This window comes from Pelophylax lessonae, assembly GCF_965119305.1.
Source record: "Pelophylax lessonae genome assembly, chromosome: 1".
NCBI lineage: Eukaryota > Metazoa > Chordata > Amphibia > Anura > Ranidae > Pelophylax > Pelophylax lessonae.
Genome location: NC_138768.1, coordinates 758527564 through 758553349, shown reverse-complemented (window position 1 = coordinate 758553349; position 25786 = coordinate 758527564). Strand labels below are relative to the sequence as shown.

At 42.5% G+C, this 25786-nt stretch overlaps 1 protein-coding gene across 1 annotated transcript in view; it reads left to right on the top strand.

Moving 5' to 3' along the window:
* Nucleotides 1–25786, top strand: part of PGM2 (phosphoglucomutase 2) — a 93478-nt gene that overhangs the window by 60163 nt on the left and 7529 nt on the right. Inside the window, exons 9-13 of the mRNA XM_082252801.1 lie at nt 13827–14007; nt 14106–14199; nt 14313–14442; nt 15987–16176; nt 18894–19027. Coding sequence (XP_082108927.1) covers nt 13827–14007; nt 14106–14199; nt 14313–14442; nt 15987–16176; nt 18894–19027 — 729 coding nt within the window. The remainder of the gene's footprint in view (nt 1–13826; nt 14008–14105; nt 14200–14312; nt 14443–15986; nt 16177–18893; nt 19028–25786) is intronic.

Below are 25786 nucleotides of genomic sequence, written 5' to 3'. Positions count from 1 at the left end.
CTGGCCGGAATCAGTGCTGATCGTGCAAACACCGCGTTTTGGGAACCCTAAACTATGGGGGCGCTAGTATAGTTCTGATCAGATATTGATCTGTTCAAACACTATACTAGAAATGGAAGTGTATGTGCGTGCGTACGTGCGTGTGTGGTAATCAAGGGGTTACTTCTAAACTATGCGCCGGGGATCTGGGGGGGGTGGCGGGGACCCTAAACCTCCTTTGGGAAAGAAACTAGCTCGCTAGCGCAACCTCAAGTCACAATGACACCAATACAAAATACAGTAAAAACTGTATATTATGTGTGTATTAGTGCTAATGTGACAGAGGGTGTAGGGGTTAACGGGATGTGATCAGGGGGGGATCAGGGGTTTAAATCTTTATTGGAAGGGGCTGGCGGGTATCCTAAGGATAAAAGGAACGGTGGCATGCGCTAAACCTGGTCACAAGTCACACTTGTACGGGTATATAGAAAATGCTATATACTGTATACAGTGTGCGTTGTGGCAGGGGGTGTAGGGGTGATCAGGGGGGGATCAGGGGATTAAATCTTTATTGGGCGGGTGGCGGGGACGCTAAACCTCCTTGGGACACAAACTTAGTCGCCTGCGCTAATTCTGATCACAGTCACACTAATACAAAAATACAAAAACACTGTATATTATGTTTGTATTAGTGCTGATGTGACAGAGGGTGTAGGGGTTAACTAGGGGTGATCAGGAGGGGATCAGGGGCTTAAATCTTTATTGGGGGGGGGGGGTGACGGGTAATTCAAGTGGAAAAAGGGGGGTCACAAGCGCTAGACCTGACCACAAATCACACTTATACGGGTATATAGCAAAATGCTATATACTGTATACGGTGTATGTTATGGCAGGGGGTGTAGGGGTGATCAGGGGGGGGTCAGGGGCTTAAATCTTTATTGGGCGGGTGGCGGGGACCCTAAACCTTCTTGGGACACAAACTTAGTCGCCTGCGCTAATTCTGATCACAGTCACACTAATACAAAAATACAAAAACACTGTATATTATGTTTGTATTAGTGCTGATGTGACAGAGGGTGTAGGGGTTAACTAGCGGTGATCAGGGGGGGGTCAGGGGAGATCAGGGGCTCAAATCTTTATTAGGGGGGGTGGCGGGTAATTCAAGTGGAAAAGGGGGGGTCGCAAGTGCTACACCTGTTCACAAATCACACTTATACAGGTATATAGGTAACTGCTATATGCTGTATATAGTGTGTGTTGTGTCAGGTGCTGTAGGGGTTAATCGGGGGGGCGATTGGGGGGTAAATGTGCCTATCTAGCTGTGTGTGACTGTGTTTGGTGCAGTACTTACAGTTAGAAGTGCTCTCTTCTCCAGATGAATCCAAAAGGGATCATGGGAGAAGAGGGCACGTCTTTTCTGAGTCTGTGTTTACATTTCACAGACTCAGAACAAGATCTGATTGGGCAGGACCGATCTACAGGTTGGCCTGGACCTGATGACTGATCGGTTCTGAACCCAATCGAGCCATCGGTGTCGGCGGGCACGCGCGGGAGTGCGCACAGGACCAGCGGCAAGTAGCGACGTAGACCTACGTCACTCTGCCTGGCCGGGGCTGACTGCCGCAGTAAATATACTGTGCGCAGTCGGCAAGTGGTTAATAGCTGTCTCAGCCATATAACTTCTTGGCTTGCGCTGCAGCAACGTATTCTGCTTCAGTAGATGACAGTGAAACAGAGAGTTGCTCTTTACTAGTCCAACTGATGGCACCTCCTGACAGAAAAAATAAGTATCCACTGGTAGATTTTCTGTCGCTGGTGTCTCCTGCCCAGTCAGCATCCACATATCCTGTTAAGGTACTTTCATTGCCTGCTGGTAACGTTAACTTGTAGTGCGAAGTCCCTTTAAGATGGCGAATGATTCGCTTTACAGCATTCCAGTCCTTTTGACTTGGCATCGAAACCTTTCTGCATAGGATTCTGCAATGTCCGGCCTTGTAGCAGTGGTAAGATACAGCAATTTCCCTATTGCCTTCCTGTATTGAGTATTAGTAGGTAATGGGTTATCTTGGCAATTCATCTCCTTTAGGTAGTTGGTTTCCATAGGAGACTTTACTGGTTTGGCGTCTTCCATTCCAAATGTTTCAATTATTTCTTGTATTTTGTGTCTTTGGTTCAGAAGAAAACTGCCATCTTCCTCTCTCTCGATCTGGATGCCGAGGTAATTCTTTATGTTGCCAAGATCTTTGGTGTTGAAGTTCTGATTTAATTTTTCTAGGATTTCTGCTTAATCCCTTTCTTGCTCAAAGCAAATCAGGATATCATCCACATAAATAAGCATATAGACCCATCTGTCTGCCAATTTCTTTGTGTATAAGCAGGGGTCCGCTTTACTCCTCAGAAAGTTTTGATGTGTAAGCACTTCATTTATTTTTATATTCCACGCTCTGGCTGCTTGCTTTAGTCCATATATACTCCTGCGAAGTTTACAAACTAGGTCTGGCCTTTGTTCATCTTTGAACCCTGGCGGCTGTTCCATGTAAATTTCTTCTGTTAGCTCGCCATGTAGAAACGCGGTTTTCACGTCAAAATGTTTCACTTGCATTTTCCTTGTGACGGTTACTGTCAGTAAAGTCTGTATTGTAGTGTGCTTGACTACTGGTGCAAATGTCTCGTCATAGTCCTCTCCATATTTTTGAGAATAGCCCTTGGCTACTAGTCTTGCTTTGTATTGTTCAATTGTGCCATCTGCATTGTATTTCACTTTAAAAGTCCATTTACAGCCTATGGCTTTCCTTCCGGGTGGTAGTTCTGTAAGTGTCCATGTTTTAGTGTCATGCATGGATTTTATCTCTTCATCAACAGCCTTTATCCATTTACTTGCTTCTTGTTCTGAAAGCTGAGATATTTCTTCCCAGGTTGCAGGTTCATTGATACTGGCAGTACTTGCTTTGTATGAGAGATGTACAGGTGGTTTACCCTTGTTTTCTCTTGTTGAACGTCTCAGTTTTGTGTCTGAGCCTTCTTGTGTCTGCTCTTCAGTACTGGTAGAGTCTGCACTCACTCCAACTGTTTGTTCAAAAGTTACAGAGATGGGCTGGTCAATGTCAGTTTTCTCTTCTATTTTTGCTTCTACTGTTGTCATTACATTGTCTCTTAAATCTTCAACAAAAGTTATGCTGTTGCTAATGGTAACCTTGTCTATTTTGGGATTTAGGATTCTGTAACCTTTGACATTTTCACTATATCCAACAAAGATACCTTCAAATGCTCTGTTTTGGAGTTTGGTGCGTTTTTCTTCAGGTATGTAGATGAATGCTTTGCATCCAAAAACTCTTAGGGGTTTTACATTTGGCTTCTCATTGTGCCAAAGTTCATATGGAGTTTTCTCTATTGTTCTGGAAAGAAGTCTGTTCTGCAAATATGTAGCTGTCATAGCTGCTTCACCCCAGTATTTTTGTGGTAGTCCAGAGTCTGTCAGCATACATCTGATCATTTCAGTCAGAGTTCTGTTCTTTCTTTCAGCTACTCCATTTTGTTCTGGTGTATATGGGACTGTCTTTTGATGTTCTATTCCATTCTGTTTTAAGTACTCTTGTATCTTATATCCTGTGAATTCACCTCCATTGTCACTCCGAAGTATGAGAGGCTTCCTCTGAAACTTGTTACTGGCCTTTATTAAATAGTCTTGTAATTTGTCAAAAGCTTCACTCTTGTGTTGCATTAGGTAGGTGACTGTGTATCTTGAATAGTCGTCTATGAAAGTCACTATGTACCTTTTTGCCTCCAGGTGTGGGTGGGTTTAGGGGGCCACACACGTCACTGTGAACTAAGTCAAGTGGTCTTGAAGCTCTCTTCTGACTGACTTTGGGAAGTGTTGCTCTTGTAACTTTGAATTTAATGCAACATTCACACTTAACAGTAACTGGACAAGGGGATATTGTTAGATCCCTTGTCAGATTCCTCCTCTGTAGTTCCTGTATGCATTCTGGGTGTCTGTGACCTAGACGTCTGTGCCATATATGTATACAGTCATTGTGCTTGTGTGTACATAGTCTCACTTTTTCCTTCACTGTGTCGAGGTGATATAGATGATCATCCAACTTGGCACTTGCTAATGTCTGGTTGCCATTTAGGATTGAACACTTGTTACCTTTGAATTTTACAGTGAGTCCTCTGGCTGTCAGACGCTTCACAGATAAGAGTCCTCCTTCTAGATTAGGAACATAAAGCACATCTTTCACTGGTATGGCTAGATTGTGTCCCGCATCATCAGGGCATACAAGGGTTCCATGCCCATATCCTTCTGCATGTATTTTGCTTCCATCTGCAAGATAAATAGTTTCTTTTGTTGTTCAGATCAAGTTCTGTGAAAAAACTTCTATCACTCGTCATGTGACTGGTTGCCCCCGAATCGATGCACCAGCCTTGACATGTATTGTTGCCTGTCGCTTTAAAAGTGGCATTCCAGTTTCCTTCCCATGGATCATTGATTATGGCTTTGACCTTTTTGTTTAGCATAAGATTAGGGATGCACCGAAATGAAAATTCTGGGCCGAAACCGAAACCGAAAATGCAGGAGGCCCTTGGCCGGAAACCGAAACCGAAAATGACTTTTTCCCCCAAATAATTTTAAATTAGATAGAACAGGGGCATACACAAAAAACAGGCAGTGACGTACACCTGTTGCTGCCACCCTGTCACAGTATATGTACTGTGAAGGGTTGGCAAGAGGTTAATTTAATTACCAATGGTATTAGTATTATGCAGCATGAGGGGGGTTAATGTATTGCCACTGCTGGTCACTGATGCATTAGTGACCGACCAGTGGCAGTTAATTAACCCCTTTGTGCTGCATTAGTGCAACCAGTATCAGTGTTAATTAACACTCGCTGCACTGATACTGGTTGCACTAATGCAGTACAAAAGGGGTTAATTTTTTTTTTTTTATGCAAGAAGATTTATTTTTATGTTCCTATAGAACACAGAATTGCATAAACTTAAATGAAACATTATGTATACATACAAAGTAAAAAAGTACATTTGCTGCTTCAGGGTAATTAACCTTCAAATAAAGTACATGTCTTTAAAAACTGACATTATTTCAAACATTAGAATAAACTTAATTACAAACAGCAAAGTAATTGAACTGTTTGGAATAATTTGGTGTTTGTTACTGCCATTTCTGCACTGCTTCTTTTCAGTTCAAAGACAGGGAGCTTTTGGCAGATACTGGTCAAGATAGCCCAAGAGTTTTAACAACTTAGTTTCACTGGTTGTCATGTGGACGCTTTGCTAGAGAAAAAAAAAAAAAGGATGGCTCAGATTTCATTCATGAGGCTTGCAATGTGTACGTAGCTGCTTGCTGTTCTGCATATTTCCGCCCACATCCCCCTCTCTGTCCTGCACAGACATACGCCGAGATAGGAGAGTGGGCGGCCCCGGGCAGACAGAAAAACTGGGGTGGGAGGGGGAGGAGGACGAGCTGTGTGTGTGCCTATCTCCTCTCCTGTCCGTGTCTGGGAGGGGGGAGTACTGCTCGCTGCTGGGCAGTGTGAGAGACGAGGTGTCACAGACGCTCCGTTCTGCTGCAGCCACGGCCCCTAATTGAACAGACTGATTCTCCTATCCTACGGACGGGAGAATCAGGGACTTTTCAAACCTGCGCTGCGGCCATTAATTTCGGCATTTTAACCCATTTTCGGCCGAAAATTTCGGTGGCCGAAATTTCGGTGCATCCCTACATAAGATGGACGCTCTCTTCTTTGCTCTGCTTTCCATATAGTACAGTCTTTCTTTATGTGTCCCTGTTTGTGACATCTGAAACACACTCTGGTCTCTTTCCTGTGTAACCTTGCATCTGTAGCTTTAAGAGCGGTTCTGGTGTCGGTTTATGTGGAGTCATGCACTAATTCCTTTCTTCTCTGATACTCATCTATGAGCCTGGTTTTTACAAATGTTAGTCTCAGGCCATGTCTCCAGTGCATTGATCAGTGCAGTATATGTATCGGGCAAACCGCATAACAACATGGCTGCAGCGTGGCTGTCTGTTATATTCTCCCCGATTGATCTGAGTTGTGCAATCACTTCCAGCATTGCGTTTATGTGCTCCTGCATGTCCTGTTCTCTGCGAAGTCTCATTTTGTAAAGTTTCCGCAGTAGAAACAGCTTGCTGTTTAAACTGGATCTTTCATGCAGTCTATTCAGAACGTCCCACATGCCTTTCGCTGTGTCCTCATGGCGTATATGTATGAGCTGATCATCCTCCACTAGTAAGCTTATGGTGGCCCGTGACTGTCTGTTTTTCTTGTCCCAGTCCTGATTATTGTCCTGTGGCCTCTCTGTGGTGGTAACCTCCCACAAGTCATCTCTCTAGATAATAGCATTTCCACTTTGAACTTCCATAGCTGATAATTGTCATTGTTCAGCTTGGCCACTGAGAGTTTAAGTTCTGAGTTTCCGGACATTTTTTCCCTCCTTTATATATAAACAGTCTTACTTGTCTATAGGAGATGTCACTGGAAAGCTTCCTTATGTCGATCTTTATCCAGATCCTGGGCCCATAACCTGTTGCAGAGTGCGATCACTGGGTGCAGCAGAGTCCATTCAGATCAGACATTGTGGAGTAAACAGGAACTGGCTTCTTTATTGGAACATAACACAGATATCAAAGATGTCACCTCATTGTAATAAGAACAGACAGGAAGAGATAACCAACAAGTTCAGTATAGTGTACAGGATATTACAACACATCATAAAAAATGCATAGCATATCACTGAGCATTAGCGACATCTAGTGTCCTATTTGTGAACTGCAGTTAATCTCTAATAGGCTAAGCTTTAAAGTTGTTGTATCTCCAACACATACCACCTACCAAGTTCAGTAGGAGGAAACCGCACACACGTATCACCTTACAGGTTCTGTAGGGAGGCACAGCACATGCATACCCCCTTTTAATAGGGTTGAATTCCAGTAAGAAGTGCACTTAACATCTTTTTTCTCTTTGCCTCTTGCATCTTAGTACTGATACTCTTAGTATGTGAGTGGCAGCAAAAAGGGTATTCCTGCATTACACGTAGGTGTGTTCAAGGATCAATAAATTACTAGCAAATGGGATTGAGACAGATTGGTGCAGTATCCGGTTATGAAAAACTTAACTGGTAGGCTCTGCTTACTTAGGCAATCATTTCTATCTGCGTTTGGCATCATTCATCAATGGCATTGTTTACTTCTGTGATTGGCCACAGTTATCGCATAGTACAGGGCTGCCGTGATTGGCCCAGTACCATGTGATCACTGTTACCAATCACACAGATCACAATAGCAAACAGTGGCATTATGAATGACAGCCATTGTTTACTATTGCTGATTGTGATTGCTGTGGTTGGCCACAGCGATCACATGGTACTGAGCCAATCACCATTGTCCTGTTGTACCCTGATCTGGGATCCCCTGTGTCTGTTGGACAGGGGGCTCACAGATCGCGCCGTTGTGCGCTTTTGAGAGCGCTCACGAGTGGGTAATGCAGGAGGATGTACGAGTATGTCCACCTGCATCAGCACTGCTGCTGTCCAGCTGTTGGCCAGATGGGAGGTGGTTAAAATAGAACTAAAGTTCCTCTGTAAGAAACCGCAAGCAGGCAGACTTGCAGAAGAGATGTAAAATGCCCCTACCTGCCTGCTCACTGCCTTCTCTGGCACTGTAAACTAAGCTGCACATAAGCAGCCTAGCTTACATCGACGGGCTTCTGCACATGCGCAGGATTTAGGTCATCCCCAGTGGCCAATAAAGAGGCCCGAAGACCGCCACCAAGAAGAAAATGCTGACGCAGGAACATTATTCAGGTAACTATTAAGCCTTTAGTTCTGCTTTAATACTTTGAATTGCTGACCTGGAACAAGTCTCCAATTTAGGATGGAGATGTCTACTTGCTTCATGTTAGTGAATCAAAAACCATCAATACCAGAAGCCTGAGATCAGCGAGGCAGCCAGACAGCATTTTCCGAAGGTCAATAATAGTCCATTTTTAAATTTTTCCCAGTATAGGTTTAGTTTTTGACCTTGTAGCTAAAAAGTGTCACAATAAAAATAGTGCAAAAAAAAAAAAATGCCAGTGCACATAGCACTTGATCACATTAAAATCAGTGCAGTGGTTTAGAAGTAAAACCACATTTACATTTCTCTCAGTGCTGAATGTAGCCTCCCCCCAGACTTGTATGGGCATTCCTGTGGGTGACCTACAGCCAGCAGTGAAGCAACTCCCACCCCTCTTCAGTCTGCAGCCCTCTATCTGTTGTGAAGCTCTGTGCCTCCTCCTCTGCTGCTATTATACTGAATGGAAAAGCTACTGATTCCACACCTGATCCTGCCTTCTGCCGTCACCTGCTTTTCCAAGAAGAGTAAACTTTTAGCTGTCAGCTTGTGTTTTGAATGAGGGCTATGGAGATTAGCGCTGTCATTGACAAAAACACAAATAACGGTGAATAATAGTGTAGAAGATGACTGTGTGGTTGTGGGCTTCTGGTTTTGTATATGACAGGCTGCTCTCTGGCACTGTCATTCATTCACAACAACACAAGATAACAGTTACAAGTGTACTCTCCTCTGAAAAGCGTACGATGTTGGATGGGCTTGGGTCTGGGATCAGTAGTCCTTCTTCTTCTTTTTTTTTTTTTTTTTTCTTTTTTTTTTTTTTTCAATATCTAAAGACAACAGAGGGAGGCGCAAAGCTTCACAATCGATAGAAGGCTGCAAATATTCATCCTGGCAGTGCTCAAAGGAGAAGGCCGCGAAGGCTGTGTGAGCTCTGTGCATTGTCTACCACTGCCCCTCAACTCTTTGCGCTTTCAGTCAGAGGCAATAATTGATCCATCTTTGCCATTCAGCGTGGTCAGAAAGCGTTTTGGCAAGTTGACCACACTGCTCAGCAACCAGTAGGCAGATTTGAATGGGATCAAATGCAAGGTACACTGGATCCCCTGGGGATTTCAACAATAATTAATACCTTCTGGAAATGCTTCTTTAAGTTATGACAACGTATCTGCTGAATCAGTAGACCCATGGCAGAAATGTAAACTTTGTTATGGACCGTAGGTGGTGTGATGGCTCTAGTGGGTAATGTAAATGGCACATTGATTTTGGTGGCACCATCTAATCCTCTTGGACCTGTTCAATTCATGCAGGAATGAAGCAGCTGCATTGTATCCATTGTGTGTCACACAGGGTACACAGGGCTTCTTGTAAAATTGATTTTTTTCTTAATAACAGCCTTTTACTCTGCTAGTTGTCCTGATGATGCCATATTACACTGAAATTGACATTGTAGACTGCAATGCATCATGATTTATAGAGACCTTCAATCAAGCTGAAAGGTCTGCAGTGACGTACAGATCCACTCAGAAAAGATTAATGAGTGCTGCGCAAGAAGCTGACGCAGCTAAGGAATGATATTGCTAGAGAATATTGTAGTATTTTGGCAGTAGTAGTAATCTTTCTGTCTTATTTGTATTAGCACTGTTTCACTACTTTAGTTAACTTAGCTGTAAAGGGAAAGAAAAACTTGGAGGCAATCTTCTATCTGTTTGAAGAGCTGCACTTCCAATGGCCTGCACAGTCTACAATTCACCAACCTGCAGAGGCGATGGCGGTGTTACATTACCGATGTGCTTTACCTTTTCATTTTTATGTTCAGACATAAGAAAAAGGAAATACATTTTTTAAACCTTTTACTATGTTGTTTCTGCCTGGGTTCTTGCAATCTACTTGACTTTGTATTTGAAGTAGAAAATTGATGTTGACCTCAACCTGACATTTAACTGAGCATTTTGAATTTCTAAAATAGTAGGTCATGCTGCCAGTCACAAGGTCACAAAATGAACCTACTAGGCAGGGAGTACACGATAGTCTAGTTTACCCGGCTTTAAAGTGTTACTAAACCCAGGACTCTGTATTCGCTATATCTGGCCTCCCACAGTACACCGAGAGAGGAATGCAATTATTTTAGTAATCTAAACTGCTAAATGGCTTTTCTCATCAGCAGTATATAGCAATTTTGAGACTTGCATCAGTCTCTGCCTAAAGCTTGTAGGATGAGTTTTCTTCTTCATCTCATCTCGTAATCCTCTGTCTGGACAGTGCTGATTGGCCCTGTGCTGATCACATGCGCCCTGCCAAGAAAAAAAAAAAACTCTATCAATACACACCAAACTGAGCATGTGCAGCCTGACCCCTAATGCTCTGTTCTATCACAAGATGGATTGGAGTCAGTTAAAAAAGAGGAGTATCAGAGAGATCTGATCACACAGCCTTTATACACAATGCAGAGGATTAACCCCTTAGGTTCCACAGTGAGTAGAACAAGCATGCTTTACTGCATATGCACATTGATTTTACTGTTGTGGTTTTAGTAACACTTTGAGTTGAGTTTACCTACAAGCACAGAAACATTGCTGTTTTCCACCACTCCTTAAAGAATAACCACAAGCACATACAGTGCCTTGCGAAAGTATTCAGCCCCCTTGAACTTTGCAGCCTTTTGCCACATTTCAGGCTTCAAACACAAAGATATAAAACTGTCATTTTTTGTGAAGAATCAACAACAAGTGGGACACAAATGTATTGGATATTTCAAACTTTGGTAACAAATAAAAAACTGAAAAATTGGGCGTGCAAAATTATTCAGCCCCTTTACTTTCAGTGCAGCAAACTCTCTCCAGAAGTTCAGTGAGGATCTCTGAATGATCCAATGTTGACCTAAATGACTAATGATGATAAATAGAATCCACCTGTGTGTAATCAAGTCTCCGTATAAATGCACCTGCACTGTGATAGTCTCAGAGGTCCGTTTAAAGCGCAGAAAGCATCATGAAGAACAAGGGACACACCAGGCAGGTCCGAGATACTGTTGAGGAGAAGTTTAAAGCCGGATTTGGATACAAAAAGATTTCCCAAGCTTTAAACATCCCAAGGAGCACTGTGCAAGCGATAATATTGAAATGGAAGGAGTATCAGACCACTGCAAATCTACGAAGACCTGGCCGTCCCTCTAAACTTTCAGCTCATACAAGGAGAAGACTGATCAGAGATGCAGCCAAGAGGCCCATGATCACTCTGGATGAACTGCAGAGATCTACAGCTGAGGTGGGAGACTCTGTCCATAGGACAACAATCAGTCGTATACTGCACTAATCTGGCCTTTATGGAAGAGTGGCAAGAGGAAAGCCATTTCTTAAAGATATCCATAAAAAGTGTCGTTTAAAGTTTGCCACAAGCCACCTGGGAGACACACCAAACATGTGGAAGAAAGTGCTCTGGTCAGATGAAACCAAAATCGAACTTTTTGGCAACAATGCAAAATGTTATGTTTGGCGTAAAAACAACACAGCTCATCACCCTGAACACACCATCCCCACTGTCAAACATGGTGGTGGCAGCATCATGGTTTGGGCCTGCTTTTCTTCAGCAGGGACAGGGAAGATGGTTAAAATTGATGGGAAGATGGATGGAGCCAAATACAGGACCATTCTGGAAGATAACCTGATGGAGTCTGCAAAAGACCTGAGACTGGGACAGAGATTTGTCTTCCAACAAGACAATGATCCAAAACCTAAAGCAAAATCTACAATGGAATGGTTCACAAATAAACACATCCAGGTGTTAGAATGGCCAAGTCAAAGTCCAGACCTGAATCCAATCGAGAATCCGTGGAAAGAACTGAAAACTGCTGTTCACAAACGCTCTCCATCCATCCTCACTGAGCTCGAGCTGTTTTGCAAGGAGGAATGGGCAAAAATTTCAGTCTCTCGATGTGCAAAACTGATAGAGACATACCCCAAGCGACTTACAGCTGTAATCGCAGCAAAAGGTGGCGCTACAAAGTATTAACTTAAGGGGGCTGAATAATTTTGCATGCCCAATTTTTCAGTTTTATTTGTTAAAGTTTGAAATATTCAATAAATTTCGTTCCACTTCATGATTGTGTCCCACTTGTATCAACAGTTTTATATCTTTATGTTTGAAGCCTGAAAAGTGGCAAAAGGTCGCAAAGTTCAAGGGGGCCGAATACTTTCGCAAAGCACTGTAGATTTTTATTGCTTTTAGGGATACCAAGCCGTTTACAACCTCTCGTCTCTGCCTACTCTTTCTCAGTACGTTAATACTGGCCATAGATTCTCCCATCCACACAAACGGGTTGGATGTAGGAATAAACCCCCCCCCCCCCCCCCCCTCTGGGACATTGTATTCTGACAGTGGGACCTGTAGCTTTCTGAATACACTGATCAGCAGCTGCGGCTGATTAGCTGCAGCCACTGATCAAGAAGAGTTTTCCAGCATGTTCCTTGGACAGAAGTCGATCAAACGATCAACTTCTATCAAGCAGGGACAGTCACACACTGATTGAAATTTGGCCGGTTCCTGCTGAGTTAGTCGGATTTCAATTAGTGTATGGCCGGCCTAAACATTACTAAACATGGAGGTAGCCATTGCTAACCTCTCTTTGTGAAGATGCTAGCTGCCTTGTTCTCAATCTGACCGTCAGGTTTCAATACATTGAGTCACTGATCCAGAGCAAGTATGCAGATGAAGACTTCTGACATTCCTGATTTGTATTTTTGTTCCAGGTCAGTGAGTAAGTACTGAAGCCAAAGGATCTAGGAGGAGGCAAATGAGCCATGTACGGCCAGCTTTAGCTCTTCTTGGTCCTGGTCGTCTTGCAGGCTGCTGTCAATAGGGGTTCAAATAAAACAGCAATGATACCTAATATTGCATGCTGAAATTCACTTTAGAAATGCTTTCCCGTGCTTAAAGTGATTGTAAAGGCAGAAGTTTTTTTTTTACTGTGCTGCATTCTATGCAGTAAGGTACTCTCTGCATCCCCCAACCCCAAAATACGTACCTAAACCTGATCTCGATCCAACGATGTGCATGAGAGCAGAGGCTTTCTCATCTCTCTCCCTCCTCATTGGCTCAAGCACAGCCAGTGACGAGGAAGCGGAGACACAGAGTGGCGCTTGTACGAGTGCACCCATATCAAGCAGCTTGCTATTGGGGGGGGGGGAGAGCAAGGACCGCCTGTGGGTATGCCTAGATTGACAACTGAGCTGGATCAGTTCAGTATATATGCTTAAAGAGGAGCTCCAGTCTCCCCAAAAAAAAATTTAAGTCAGCAGCTACAATTACTGTAGCTTCTGACTTTTAATAGGACAATTACCTGTCCAGGATTTCGGAGATGTTGGCACCTGAGCCAAATCTTTTATCGGTTTAGAGTGCAGGCACCAGGCATGTTAGGTAAGGGAAACTGGAAGACAGTTTCCTGCTGCGCATGCACAAGTCACGCTGTGCTTTGGGAATTGCCCCGCAGTCTTCTGGGACCTGTGTGTGTGTGTCCCAGAAGGCTGTGGGGTAAAGGACAAGGGTCAGATTTTTCTTGTATTTCGCCATGGCGATCTGTCCCAAAAGTGAGAGCAAGTACCTGTCAAAACCCCCCTCCCCCAAAAAAAGGCCAAATGTGGCAGGGGAGGGGATTGTGCAGACAAGCAGAGCTTCCCCTTTTGGGTGGGGCTCCACTTTAAGAAGATTGTGATCACACCGGTAAATGTGTTTCATTGTAGAAAAGACATAGGATTTCTCTTCTGCAATAAAGAACCTGCCTGCTCACATTTTCTTCACTTTAGTTCTACTTTTAGTGTCTGAGAACCTTATCTTTTGTCCAGTGATATAAAGGGGGAATCTTAAAGATGTAATGATCTGGAAGCAAACTGTAATAATTCTTGTATGCAGTAATAAAGGAATCATTGACTGTTCATTGTCATTAAAACTTACCATTTCTTACTATTTTGTTTCCATTTAGTGGCGAATGGAAAGTGTTCTCTGGAAATGAGTTGGGTTCTCTGCTAGGCTGGTGGGTTTTCACTTGCTGGAAGGAGCAGAACCCAAACCCCAGTGCAATGAAAAATGTCTACATGCTGGCAAGTACGGTCTCTTCAAAGATCCTCCGGGCAATCGCTTTGCAGGAAGGTTTCCACTTTGAGGTACTATTCCTGTATTGCACTCAGTCTACCAACAGCCTGCCAACATCTTATGTTTGATTCCCAGGACACTTTTTTTTTTTTTTTTTCTTGTCTTTTAGGAGACGCTGACAGGATTTAAATGGTTGGGAAATAGGGCAAAAGAACTCATTGATCAAGGAAAGACTGTACTGTTTGCATTTGAGGAGGCAATAGGTTAGTTGACTTATTCAGACTGTGGATTCGTTGTACATACTGAACTATTTATATGCTTTGTTGATCTCGGTTTGCTTCCTAATGACTAAGATTTATTGTAAATCTGATTGCAGGATACATGTGCTGTCCTTTTGTCTTGGACAAAGATGGAGTAAGTGCTGCTGCCATTGCTGCAGAAATGGCCAGCTATCTGGCAACAAAGAACCTCACCTTGTCCCAGCAGCTGAATGCCATTTTCAACAAGTAGGTTCTTTATTATTCAAAAGATCATGATACAATATTTTCAAAGTAGAATTGGAACATTAAGTGCTTTTTATATGAAATCCCTTTAAGGGCTCGTTTACACTGACGTAGGATCCAAAGTACACCGGATCTTGCTGGCAGAAAGATTCTACATATGCGCTATACACCTGTAACATTTGTGCAGCGCTTACATGCAGCGTACTAGATCTTGATTGGCCATCGCTGCTGCTCCTGGTTGATGTGCCAGTAACAGCAATTCGTAATAATACATAATTGACTACCCAAGTTCATTCTGTGCATCAGTGATCCGTTCAGACTGACTGTGTGTAATTAGTAATGGTGCCTGCATTACACACACACACATTGTTATTGACCCGTCATCTAGAAACAACTAAAGCGACCAATAGGGTACCTGTACCGCTGTACACTGCCCAACAGCATGAAATTTAAAATGGTAAACTGGGAGAGACACTGCTCAAGATATGCGCAACAGGATCCACATGCTACATCCACTGCAAAGGTGCTCGCCCATCCTCTAGAAACAGCAGAAAGTGAAGGTCCACTTTAAAAGCTCATTCACAGTGATGTAATATATACTGCATACAGTAAGTATACAGTTATACGCATCTTTACACAGCTGTATACTAGTCTAGGGGCTGCCTAAAAGTGTAAAAAAAAAATGGGACACAATGCCATCTGGGGTCATAATTCATTTACACTGTATTCAGGTAAACTTTCATCAGACAGCAAAATGGATGGCCACACACTCTGCTGGAACGTAGTAACTTTATTAATCATGTCACAAATGGGCATAAAAGCACACAACACGTAGAGCGGGAATTCAGATAGGAGGAATGTTAACGCGTTTCAAGCCCAGTGGCACTTATTCATAACATCAAATGCCATTGGGTGGAAACATACTGGATTACTAAAGTCACTATGTTCCAGCGGAGTGTGCGGCCATCCATTTCACTTTCTGATGAGGGTTTACATGTGTAAAGTGTAAATAAATTATGGCCCCAGGCAGAGTTGTGTCCGAATTATTTATTATTTATTTTTTTTGTACACTAGCCCAGCCCATAATCTATTGTAGAGTTGTGTAAAGATGCGTTTAAAATGGTACACAGTATGCAGTATACCTTACATCACTGTGAATGAGCCTTTTAAAGTGGACCTTTAACAGTAAAAATATAGAAGCCCTTTGTAACAGTGTTTTGTTGCTTTTAGTTATTGCTGATTTATTGATCCTGGTCATATACAGTAAACTATTAAAACCTGGTTACTGTGCCACTATTGAAGTCCTCGGATATTGAATTATATCTGTCATATTTAAGAGCTCCGAACTACCTGAAGGAGGTTCCAGTGGTCCAGTGCTGTAACCTTAAAGTACTCCTGTGTCCAGACTATAGACATTAAACTATGTTCATATTCTTAATTAGTAAAAGTTTTAAAAAAAAAGCTTCTATCCACATTTTCAGCAGTCAATTTTCATCGTATCTTGCATATTCTTAGAATATACACCTTTTTGATTCACCTTTTGGCAGGTATGGATATCACATTAGCAGGAATTCATATTTCCTATGCTATGATCAGACTACAATCAAGAATCTTTTTGATAACCTGAGAAACTATGATGGAGACTCTGGTTACCCCAAGCTGTGCGGTAAATTTCAGGTTACTGGAGTGCGTGACCTAACCACCGGATTTGACAGCAACCAGCCAGATAACAAAGCTGTGAGTCTTCAACTATTATAAAATACACAGAACTTATTTAACACCGCTTACTCTTTATTTTTGTCAGGGCCATTCATTTCAGAAAAACTTTGCCATGCATTTGCCTTTTGTAATGATTGAACACAAGCACTCTTAAATGCCAAGTTTTTCCTATAATAGATTGTAAGCTCTTCTGAACAGGGCCCTCTTAATCCTCTTGTATTTTATTACATTGTAACTGTATTGTCTCCTGTTTATATTGTAAAGCGCTGCGTAAACTGTTGGTGCTATATAAATCCTGTATAGTAATAAATAATAATATGCCTAGTTTCTGGGTTTTCAGAAAGGGAAAAAAAGCGATTCAGGTTACCTATAAAACAAAGAAACCTAGTATTTGGTAGAAGTGTACAAAATTGAAATTTTGGTGCCAAAACCAAAAATGCAGGATGCACTTGGCCGAAAACTGAAAATGAGTTTTAAGAAAATATATATATATATATATATATATATATATATATATATATATATATATATATATATATATATATATATATATATATATATAAATAATAAAAAATAAAAATATATATATATATATATATATATATATATATATATTTAGCTTCATGTCTTTTACAAAAAAATTCTCATATGAGCGAATTTTTAACCATTTTAAGACCGGAAGATTTAACCCCCTCCCTGACCAACCCATATTTTGCGATTCGGCACTGCGTTAATTTAACGGACAATTGCGCGGTCGTGCAACGCTGTACCCAAATTAAATTTGTCCTTTTTCTTCCCCCACAAATAGAGCTTTCTTTTGGTGCTATTTGATCACCTGTGCAATTTTTAATTTTTGAAAAAAAGAGTGACAATTTTGAAAAAGTTACATTCTGATATATAACATTCCCCCCGAAAAAAATTACAAATCAAAATTTTTTAACATTTCAGGCGAATTTGTTTTCTGCTACATATTTTTGGTAAAAAAAAAATCACAATAAGTATATTTTGATTGGTTTGCACAAAAGTAATCACGTTTTCTAACTACGGGAAAGATTTGTCATTTTTTATTTATTTATTTTTTACTAGTAATAGCGGCGATCTGTGATTTTTTTTTTTTGCGGGACTGCGACATTGCAGCGGACAGATCGGAGCCCTAACTGATATTTTTGACACTTTGGGGGACCAGTGACATTACTACATTAATCAGTGCTAAAAATATGCAGTTACTGTAATAATGACACTGGCAGGGAAGGGGTTAACACTGTTGGTGATCAAGGGGTTAAATGTGTGCCTCATGCTTATTGACGTGTGTGGGGGTTGTGTGACACAGATGGCAGGTTCAGCCATGCTGAATCCTGTGATCTGACCCTGCCTGTCAAAGAGGAGATCCGCCCGCTTTGTTTACACTAGCGGGCAGATTTCCTCACTCTTTCCCCGACGATCGGGGAAGAGCAGCGGTGATCACCGCCTCTCCTCCCCTGGCCCAACTCCCGCTGTGTCTGAATACAGCGGGAGAGAGGGAGGAATCCATCGACGTAGGTCTACGTCGCTGGACCCAGCCGAGCCGCTCTGCTGCAGTAGCAGCAACGTGAGCGGTTGGCTAGTGGTTAAATTCTATGTATGTCTTCACACTGGTTTGTTGCGCTTCTGTTGTGGTGTTAAAAATCCAGCTTGCTGAATTTTTGGTCAGTTTTTTTTTTTTTGTCACATGACCTATGAAAAACACCATAAGCACCGTATAACCACATGCATTTTTGGCGCTATTATTGGAACCTTTTTCTATGATTAGCAAAATGCAGATAACACCATTTTTGGCCGCCGAAATTTCGGTTCATGTCTAGTATTTAGCAAATGCAATAAAGCCCCATTGTTGTGGCCAAATGCTTATGAGAGCCCCGTTTTCAAATAGTCTATAGCTGCAAACACCTTTGGTCAGCTGTTTGGCTCATTTAGGCCCCTTAGTGCTGCACAAAATGGTTGCATCAAAAAACTGCCCCCCAATCAGATCACTGTGGGATGCTAAAAGTTTTCTTTATAGTGATCCTTGCCGTCTTGTTCACCCTACCTGCAGCTTAAAACACCCCAGTCCACCCCCCGCCCCCCAGTTCCACCAGGTGCTTCCAAGTTTGAGAAACACTGCCTAACCTAACCCTTAGAAATAACACTTAATTCTAAAACACAGCCTTACACCTATATTGTAGCCCCCCAAAACCCATACTTCAGCAAGATATTACACCTATATTGTAGCCCCCCAAAACCCCTTCTTCAGCAAGATATTGCTGACTACTTTGCACAGCCTCTCATCAAAATGTTTGCAGGTGGGCCTGTGTGCACTTTGCACTTTTCATTTATAGTGCAAAAAGAACTTTAAAAGTATGAGCTTGTACTCTGAAGCTCCATAGAATTGAATGGCTGTAGAGAGATGAATGATGGTGCAAAATTCATGTGCTGGCCCAGCTAGAGGTTTCTTGACAAGCAGCTGTACGATCAAGTCAGTGATATCACACAGGACTGAGTACAGGTCAGTGGAGGACTACGAGGTTGTGCTGATAGAGAGGATTGGGGATGGGCAATTAGGCAATTATAAATTTAGGTGTGATTACACTTTTAAGCCCCGTAAGTGTCCCCGGGAATTTGGTCTTACATAAACCATTTTTTGTTGAACTATGTTTTTATTAGACACAAGCTATATACATATTGTTTACCCTGTCTGTCTCTTCTTTTCTCTCCTGCAGATACTCCCAACCAGTAAAAGCAGCCAAATGATCACTTTCACCTTCTCCAATGGGGGAGTGGCCACAATGAGAACCAGTGGTACTGAGCCAAAGATTAAATACTACGCTGAACTGTGTGCAGCACCAGGGAATAGGTATGGCAGGACTACATGTTGCATTATCTGAGGATTGTTTGATCACGATAATTGGAGTAGTGTTCTAACAAAAAAAAAAAACTGCAAACAAACTGCATCATATAAGATGTGTTAGTGAGAGTGCTGAAAAGCTTTCATGTTGCTACAGTATGGGAAATCCCAGACTCTTCTGCCAGTTGATAACAGGACCAAAGCCAAGGTTCTGGTCACATGATCTCTGTCAATACAGAGGATTGTAGGGGCTGATATCCGTTAAAATAGAGCCGCTGTTCAACTCCCTCTACCTGAACTCCAATAATACTTAGAGTTGTTGCAGAGAGTGCTCTCCTACAAGTTTAGAGTATAGGTTCACATTAAAGAAAACACATGGGAAAACAAAATAGCACAGATAATGGCTGCATATAAGCTGTCAGCACATAGCTCAACAATGTCTGGGTGCCCCCGCAGTTTCTTACATTTCTGGTAGTGGATTAGATATAACCTACATCCACATTCCATTATAAAATACCTTGTGATTGAACTACCATGTTATCTGGGGGGGGGGGGGGGGGGGGGCTGGGAAAGGACAGCACATGAGAGAGGCTCCACCTACCTAAAACAGGAAACGATCATCCACATTCAAATAAAAAGCGTGCCGTAAACCTAGTGTTCTTGTATCTGTTTTCCCTCCGGCCTAACAGGAACATAAATGGTTTGTGTTTCTCTCAGGTATTTGTGCTATTTGCAGGGGCCTCCTAATATATGCTCCCCATGTTTCCTAGGACAGTGGACTTGGAGGGGTTGCATATCTGGGGTTTTCTAGGCTACATTTGTTAGCATCCTAGTTGTGGAACCTTCGTTCCTCATCACCTTCTTGGTTTTCTGGGGGGGGGTGGAGCAGTAGGCATACCTAGATCTTCCAGGGTGTATTACAGTAGACTTCATCTGGTCAGCAATGCTAAACCATGCAATCTGATTCCGCCTTGACAGCACCTACAAATCTGGAAGATGGCTACAACGTAGTTGGGAGGAGTTTTCTCTTTCGTTAATTGACGGAAACAGCTCCTGATCTTCATAACCATTGGGTTATACTGCCCCCTACAGGAGTAGGAAACTAGGCAGAAAAAATCTGGCTATGCTTATGGGTAGTCCCAGGGGGTATACTCCCTCTCCCTATAGGTACTCAGTTTTTTTTCTGCTATTCAGGAGTAAAGACCTAGTTCCTTGCTGGGATCTCTGGTCCTGGAAATTTTTTTTCTTTTTAGTTTGAATTTTTTTCTCCTGGATTTTTCCTGTGAAATCTACAATCAACTGATGAGCTGCATAATCTAGATCCAGTGGTCACCCCAATCTGGCCAGCTAGCGCGCGCAGACCTCAGCTCCGCGCTAGGTTGGCCGCAACATAGCCCCACTGTACTGGGGCTGGCATGAAAGTTAAACGCCTCGCGAGGTCACATACAACTGGGTCCCGTCCTGAGTCGCAGCGTTCTTCCTGGCCGACAGACCCCCCCCCCATTTTGATGGAGAGGGGTTCTGTCTGGGGCGGTGCCCAACCGGTTCCTGGTTTGGTGAGTAGATGTCCCCCCTCTCCATCTGGAGGGTTTTTGGGTGGACACTGGTCCCTCCACTCCACTGCAAGTTGTACCTATAGGTAATCCTATGATCAGGCTTACCTGTAGGTACTGTAAATATCTCCTAAACATGTACCGTTTAGGAGATGTTTACCTTAAATGCAGCCAGTGACATCACTGGTGCATGCGCTCTGAAGGAATGGCTGCTGATGCCGTTCCTTCAGACCCCCGTGCCGTGACCGTCGGCTCCAGCGCGCATGCGCGGGAATGACGTAATCGCGGGTCCAATCAGATGGGCGGATGCCGTGAACCCGGAAGAAGGGTGACAGAACATGTCACCCATGAGAGAGGTGAGCGGTCGGCGCTTCGGGGCATCGTTCTAAGCTAAGTATATTATAATGAGCTAGTATGCGATGCATACTAGCTCATTATGTGTTTGTCTTTCAGGTGTACTTTAAAAAAAAAAAAAAAAAAAGTCCGAGGTTTACAACCTCTTTAAGAGAAAGGGATTTTACGGTAAGTCAAAAATCCAATTTTTTTCCTATAGCTTTCCTTCTTCCTACTATACCCATACTGTGGAGAGGCAAAGCGTAGAGTACCCTTGGGAGGATGTCCTCTCTTTGGGTGTTGGTTGCTATGGATGTTTGCATGCCTCTTACAAGTGCATGGTATATGTGCTTTGTGTTCCTGTCCACCATTAGTAGGACATTTTGGAGGCAGTGGCAGCAGCCCTAACACCTCTCAAGTTGCAGAGCAGAGTGGCAGCAGCTCAGGGAATAGCAGAAGCTGAAACCTTGCTGTATAGACAGGCCTGTGTTTAATAATTGCTTGTTAATGCCTGCAGTTGTTGGACCTCTGAATTGCGCTGGTTATATACTTACTTGGGTAATATGTTTGCAAACTTTTCCAGTGGTGTGAAAAGCTTTTATTTATTACTAGATCTGGACTTGCGACATTATAAGCTGGTAGGTAGGTTATGTCTAGAGGCTGAAGTTGTACCTATTATTTGGTAACTGGTATCTAATATGTACTCCAGTTGATGTACTCAGCCCTAGACCCCTTTTCACATGTGGCAGATTCCCCTCCGATTAACAGGGGATCAGCTCACAGATACCCTGCTGATCAGACCAGAGTAGGTGGATGACTCCTCAATGTCCGCTCAATTTCTGCAGAGCAGACACGGGTTGAGCCCACTCTGCTATATGATCGGCCGGGAGTAAACTTTATTTATTTTGTTTTTTTTCTTTTGGACAGAATAGACTCGGAGGTAAGCGGGTGTAAAGTCTAATTTCTGATGTTCTACTAGGCTTTCTCTGTGCTGCAGATCATGCTTAATATATGAAATTAACTATCTGCGAGTCCTGTACATGATATTTCTAATGGTCTGCTTTGTGAAGTAGGCGTCATTTGCATAAGTACCTTCATGATTTGGGAGATTTTTTTCCTTTCATGAAAATACGTTAACATTTACCCAAGCTTTCTGAAATACGAGTGTAGACTTTATGCATTAATGTACATAGACAACATGGAGTAATTGGTTTAGGGATAACACCCCTGGCTGCTGTGACCTTACCAAGGTATCTCTCTGCAGTGTCTTAGGCCTTGTATAGAATTTCACGACTTATTACTTTATATACAGTCCTCACCAAAAACTTTGGCACCCCTGCATTTCTGTCAAATAATGCACCACTTCACCCAGAAAAGTGTTGCAATTCCAAATGTTTAGGCATTCTCATGTTTCCTTTGTTTGTATTGGTATGACACAAAAAAGTGGAGAAACAAAAAGCCAAATCTGACACATTCCACATAAAATTCCAAAAATGGATTGAACAAAATTTTTGGTACCCTCAATTTACTATTTGGCAGCACACCCCTTGGAAAAAATAGCAAAGAAATCGCTTCCTGTTAACATCAATTTTCAACCTCTCTTCTTTTGCCTACTGCTTCGGGTCTCTCAGATCGGAAGGGTTCCTTTTCCTACCTGCGGTTTTGAGCTCTCTCCACGCTCTATGGGATTTAGATCTGGACTCGTTGGCCAGTTCAGTACTCTCCAGCGCTTTGTCTTAAAGTGGTTGTAAACCCAAAAATGCAAAAAAAAAAAAAAAAAACCTGCAAGACAAAGGCATAATGAGCTAGTATTCATCGCATACTAGCTCATTATGTATTACTTACCTTAGAACGAAGCCCCGACACGGACCCCCGGACATCGCTGTGGGAGCTGACATGATCCCTCGCCATCTTTTTCGGGTTCGGCGGCTCCGGCGCTGTGATTGGCCGGAGCCAAGATGACGTCACTCCCGCGCATGTGATTTTCCGGCAAGCTCCCGGCAAGCAAAACTGAAGGTCCCCCCGGACCTTCAGAGCGCATGCGCCGCTCGCATGAGCGGCTGCATGCACTGCAAATATCTCCTAAACCGTGCCGGTTTAGGAGATATTATTTGTACCTACAGCTAAGCCTTATTATAGGCTTACCTGTAGGTAAAAGTGTAAAAAAGCGGGATACTACCGCTTTAAGCATTTCTGAGTGCTTTTTAACATGTGGCTTTGGGTCATTATCCTGCTGCAAGACCAACTTTCTGACACTGTACCCTACATTGCACCCCAGAATTCTTTGGTAGTCTTCAGATTTCATAATGCCATGCACACATTTAAGACATCCAGTACTCAAAGCAGCAAAGGATTTTTGGCTTCCCTGGAGTAAGTTTTGGCAAACTCTTTGATTAATGTTTCTCTTTTGCCCACATCCAAGGAGATCAGCTACAGTGCCATGAGCTGTAAACTTCTTGACAATGTTGCGCACAGTGGATACAGGAATATTAAGATTTCTGTAAATGGACTTGTAACCTTAAGATTGTCCATGCTTTTTTCACAATTTTTGTTCTCAAATCCTTAGACAAGTCTTTGCTGCTCTTTCTCTTCTCCATGCTCTGTGTGGCACATGGAGGCACACAACAGAAAGGCTGTCTATTTTTCACCATTTTAATTGGTTGGCGGTAGGATTTTTATATTGTCAGCACCTGCTGACACAGGTGAGGTGAGTTTAATTACAAATTACAGGAGCATCACAAACTTGGAATGCAATTATTTCTTACAATTTTGAGAAGGTGCCAATAGTTTTGTCCAGTCTATTTTTGGAGTTTTGCGTGGAGTGTGTCGGATTTGGCTTTTGTTTTTTCCAACTTCTCAGCTGTACTATTTTATCTTAACCACTTGCCGTCTGCTCACTAGAGCTCTACTGTGGCAAAGTGGCTGTTGTAGGCCTGACGACGTAGACCTACGTCGGCAGACACTCCCATGCCGGAGGCTCGCTCCCACTGTATTCAGTCACAGCCGGAGTCGGGCCAGGGGAGGAGCAGCGGCGATCGCCACTGCTCTTCCCCAATCGTCGGGGAATCGAGTCTGGAGATCCGCCCGCTTGTGTCAACAAAGCGGGCGGATCTCCGAAGTGACAGACAGGGTCAGAGTGCAGTGTTCAGCATAGCTGAACCTGCGATCTGTCCTTGAGTCACTCAGTCACCTCCCCCCAGACACGTCAGTAAGCACCAGGCATACATTAACCCCTCCCTCTCCAATAAAATGAACCCCTTCCCTGCCAGTGTCATTTTTACAGTAACAGTGCATATTTATAGCACTGATTACTGTAGTAATGTCACTGGTACCCCCAAAAGTGTTTTATAATGTCAGTCAAGGGTCCGATCTGTCTGCTGCAATGTCGCAGTCCCGCAAAAAAAAATCGCAGATCGCCGCCATTACTCGTTAAAAAAAAAAAAACACCAAAAACGACAGAAATCTTTCCCTTAGTAAACGCAATAACTTTTGCGCAAACCAATCTAAATACGCTTATTGCGATTTTTTTTTTTTTTTTTTTTTCCCAAAAATATGTAGCAGGAAACAAATTGGCCAAAAATGATAAAAAATTTTGATTTTTACATTTTTTTGGGGGAATTTCATATAAAAAAATGTGAAAAATATATTATTTTTTCAAAATTGTCATTTTTTTTGTTTATAGCGCAAAAAGTAAAAATCGCACAGGTGATCAAATACCACCAAAAGAAAGCTCTGTTTGTGGGAAAAAAAGGACGTAAATTTTGTTTGGGTACGGCGTTGCATGACCACACAATTGTCAAAGTCGCACAGTGCCGAATCGCAAAAAGTGGCCCAGATGTAAGACAGCAAAATCCTCCGGTGGTAAAGTGGTTAAAGAGTAACTCCACTTTTGTTCAGGGAAAAAAAAAAACCTTCTCTAAAACATCACTCTGTGTGATCTATCTACATTGCAGGGATTTTAACAAACTTTGTTGCAAATTCCTATCTTTTGTTATTCTGAAGAAATAGCGGTTTTTGTGTTCATGAGAAAAATGACTGTGACTGGTAGTGATTTTATAATTATCAATCATCTGCTGCACTTTCAGGGTTCTGGTGAGGAAAGTTGCAGGGTCTGCTTCACTTTCGACATTTTCCTTTGGGGGTACCTCAGAAAAAAGAGAGGTTATTTTTATTAATTACATTATGAATTGTGTAGCAATTTGGTATATTCTTCTTTTTTTTTTTTCTTTTATTTCCCTGCAAAGTGGAGTTACCCTTTACGAAATACAAATGATAGAAACAGTAAAGTAGCCTTTTGGTACTATTTGCAGTTTCCAAGTGAGTTGCTAGGGTGTCTAAGAAAACCACAAGCTTTTTTCAGTGCACATCGTAATCATTTTAAAAATTGGAAACTTTTAGTGGTTTTAGGCATGGTGGTATTTGACAGGTCCTTGGCCTTCGCATGGACAGGGAATTAGTGGTTTGCCTCAAGCTCTTCGGACATGCCATGTGGTCGAAGTTTCAGATAGTGATTTGACACATGCTGATTGCCTTTCTTTCCTGTCAAAAACTGTTGTATGGAAAAGTTTCTCCAAGCAGTAGACCCAGCCTGATATGTTATTTCTAGCTTGTCCTCTCCTGTGCTGCCCTGAAATATGATTTGAGAAAACAAAGTTACCTAGTAACTCAATTTCCACAAATCTTCCAGGACAGCACAGATTCCTGCCCTATATTCTGTGTTATGTTGTTCATGTTTTTCCCTAAAGTAAAACTATGGGCAAAACCTCCTTTTTTGGAGAAAGGGAGGCTTCTAACTAGTGATCGACCGGTTTTTCATTTGACGATACCGATATTTTGGCCATTGCATATCGGTATTGGCTGATATGTTCGTACAGTTAAAACA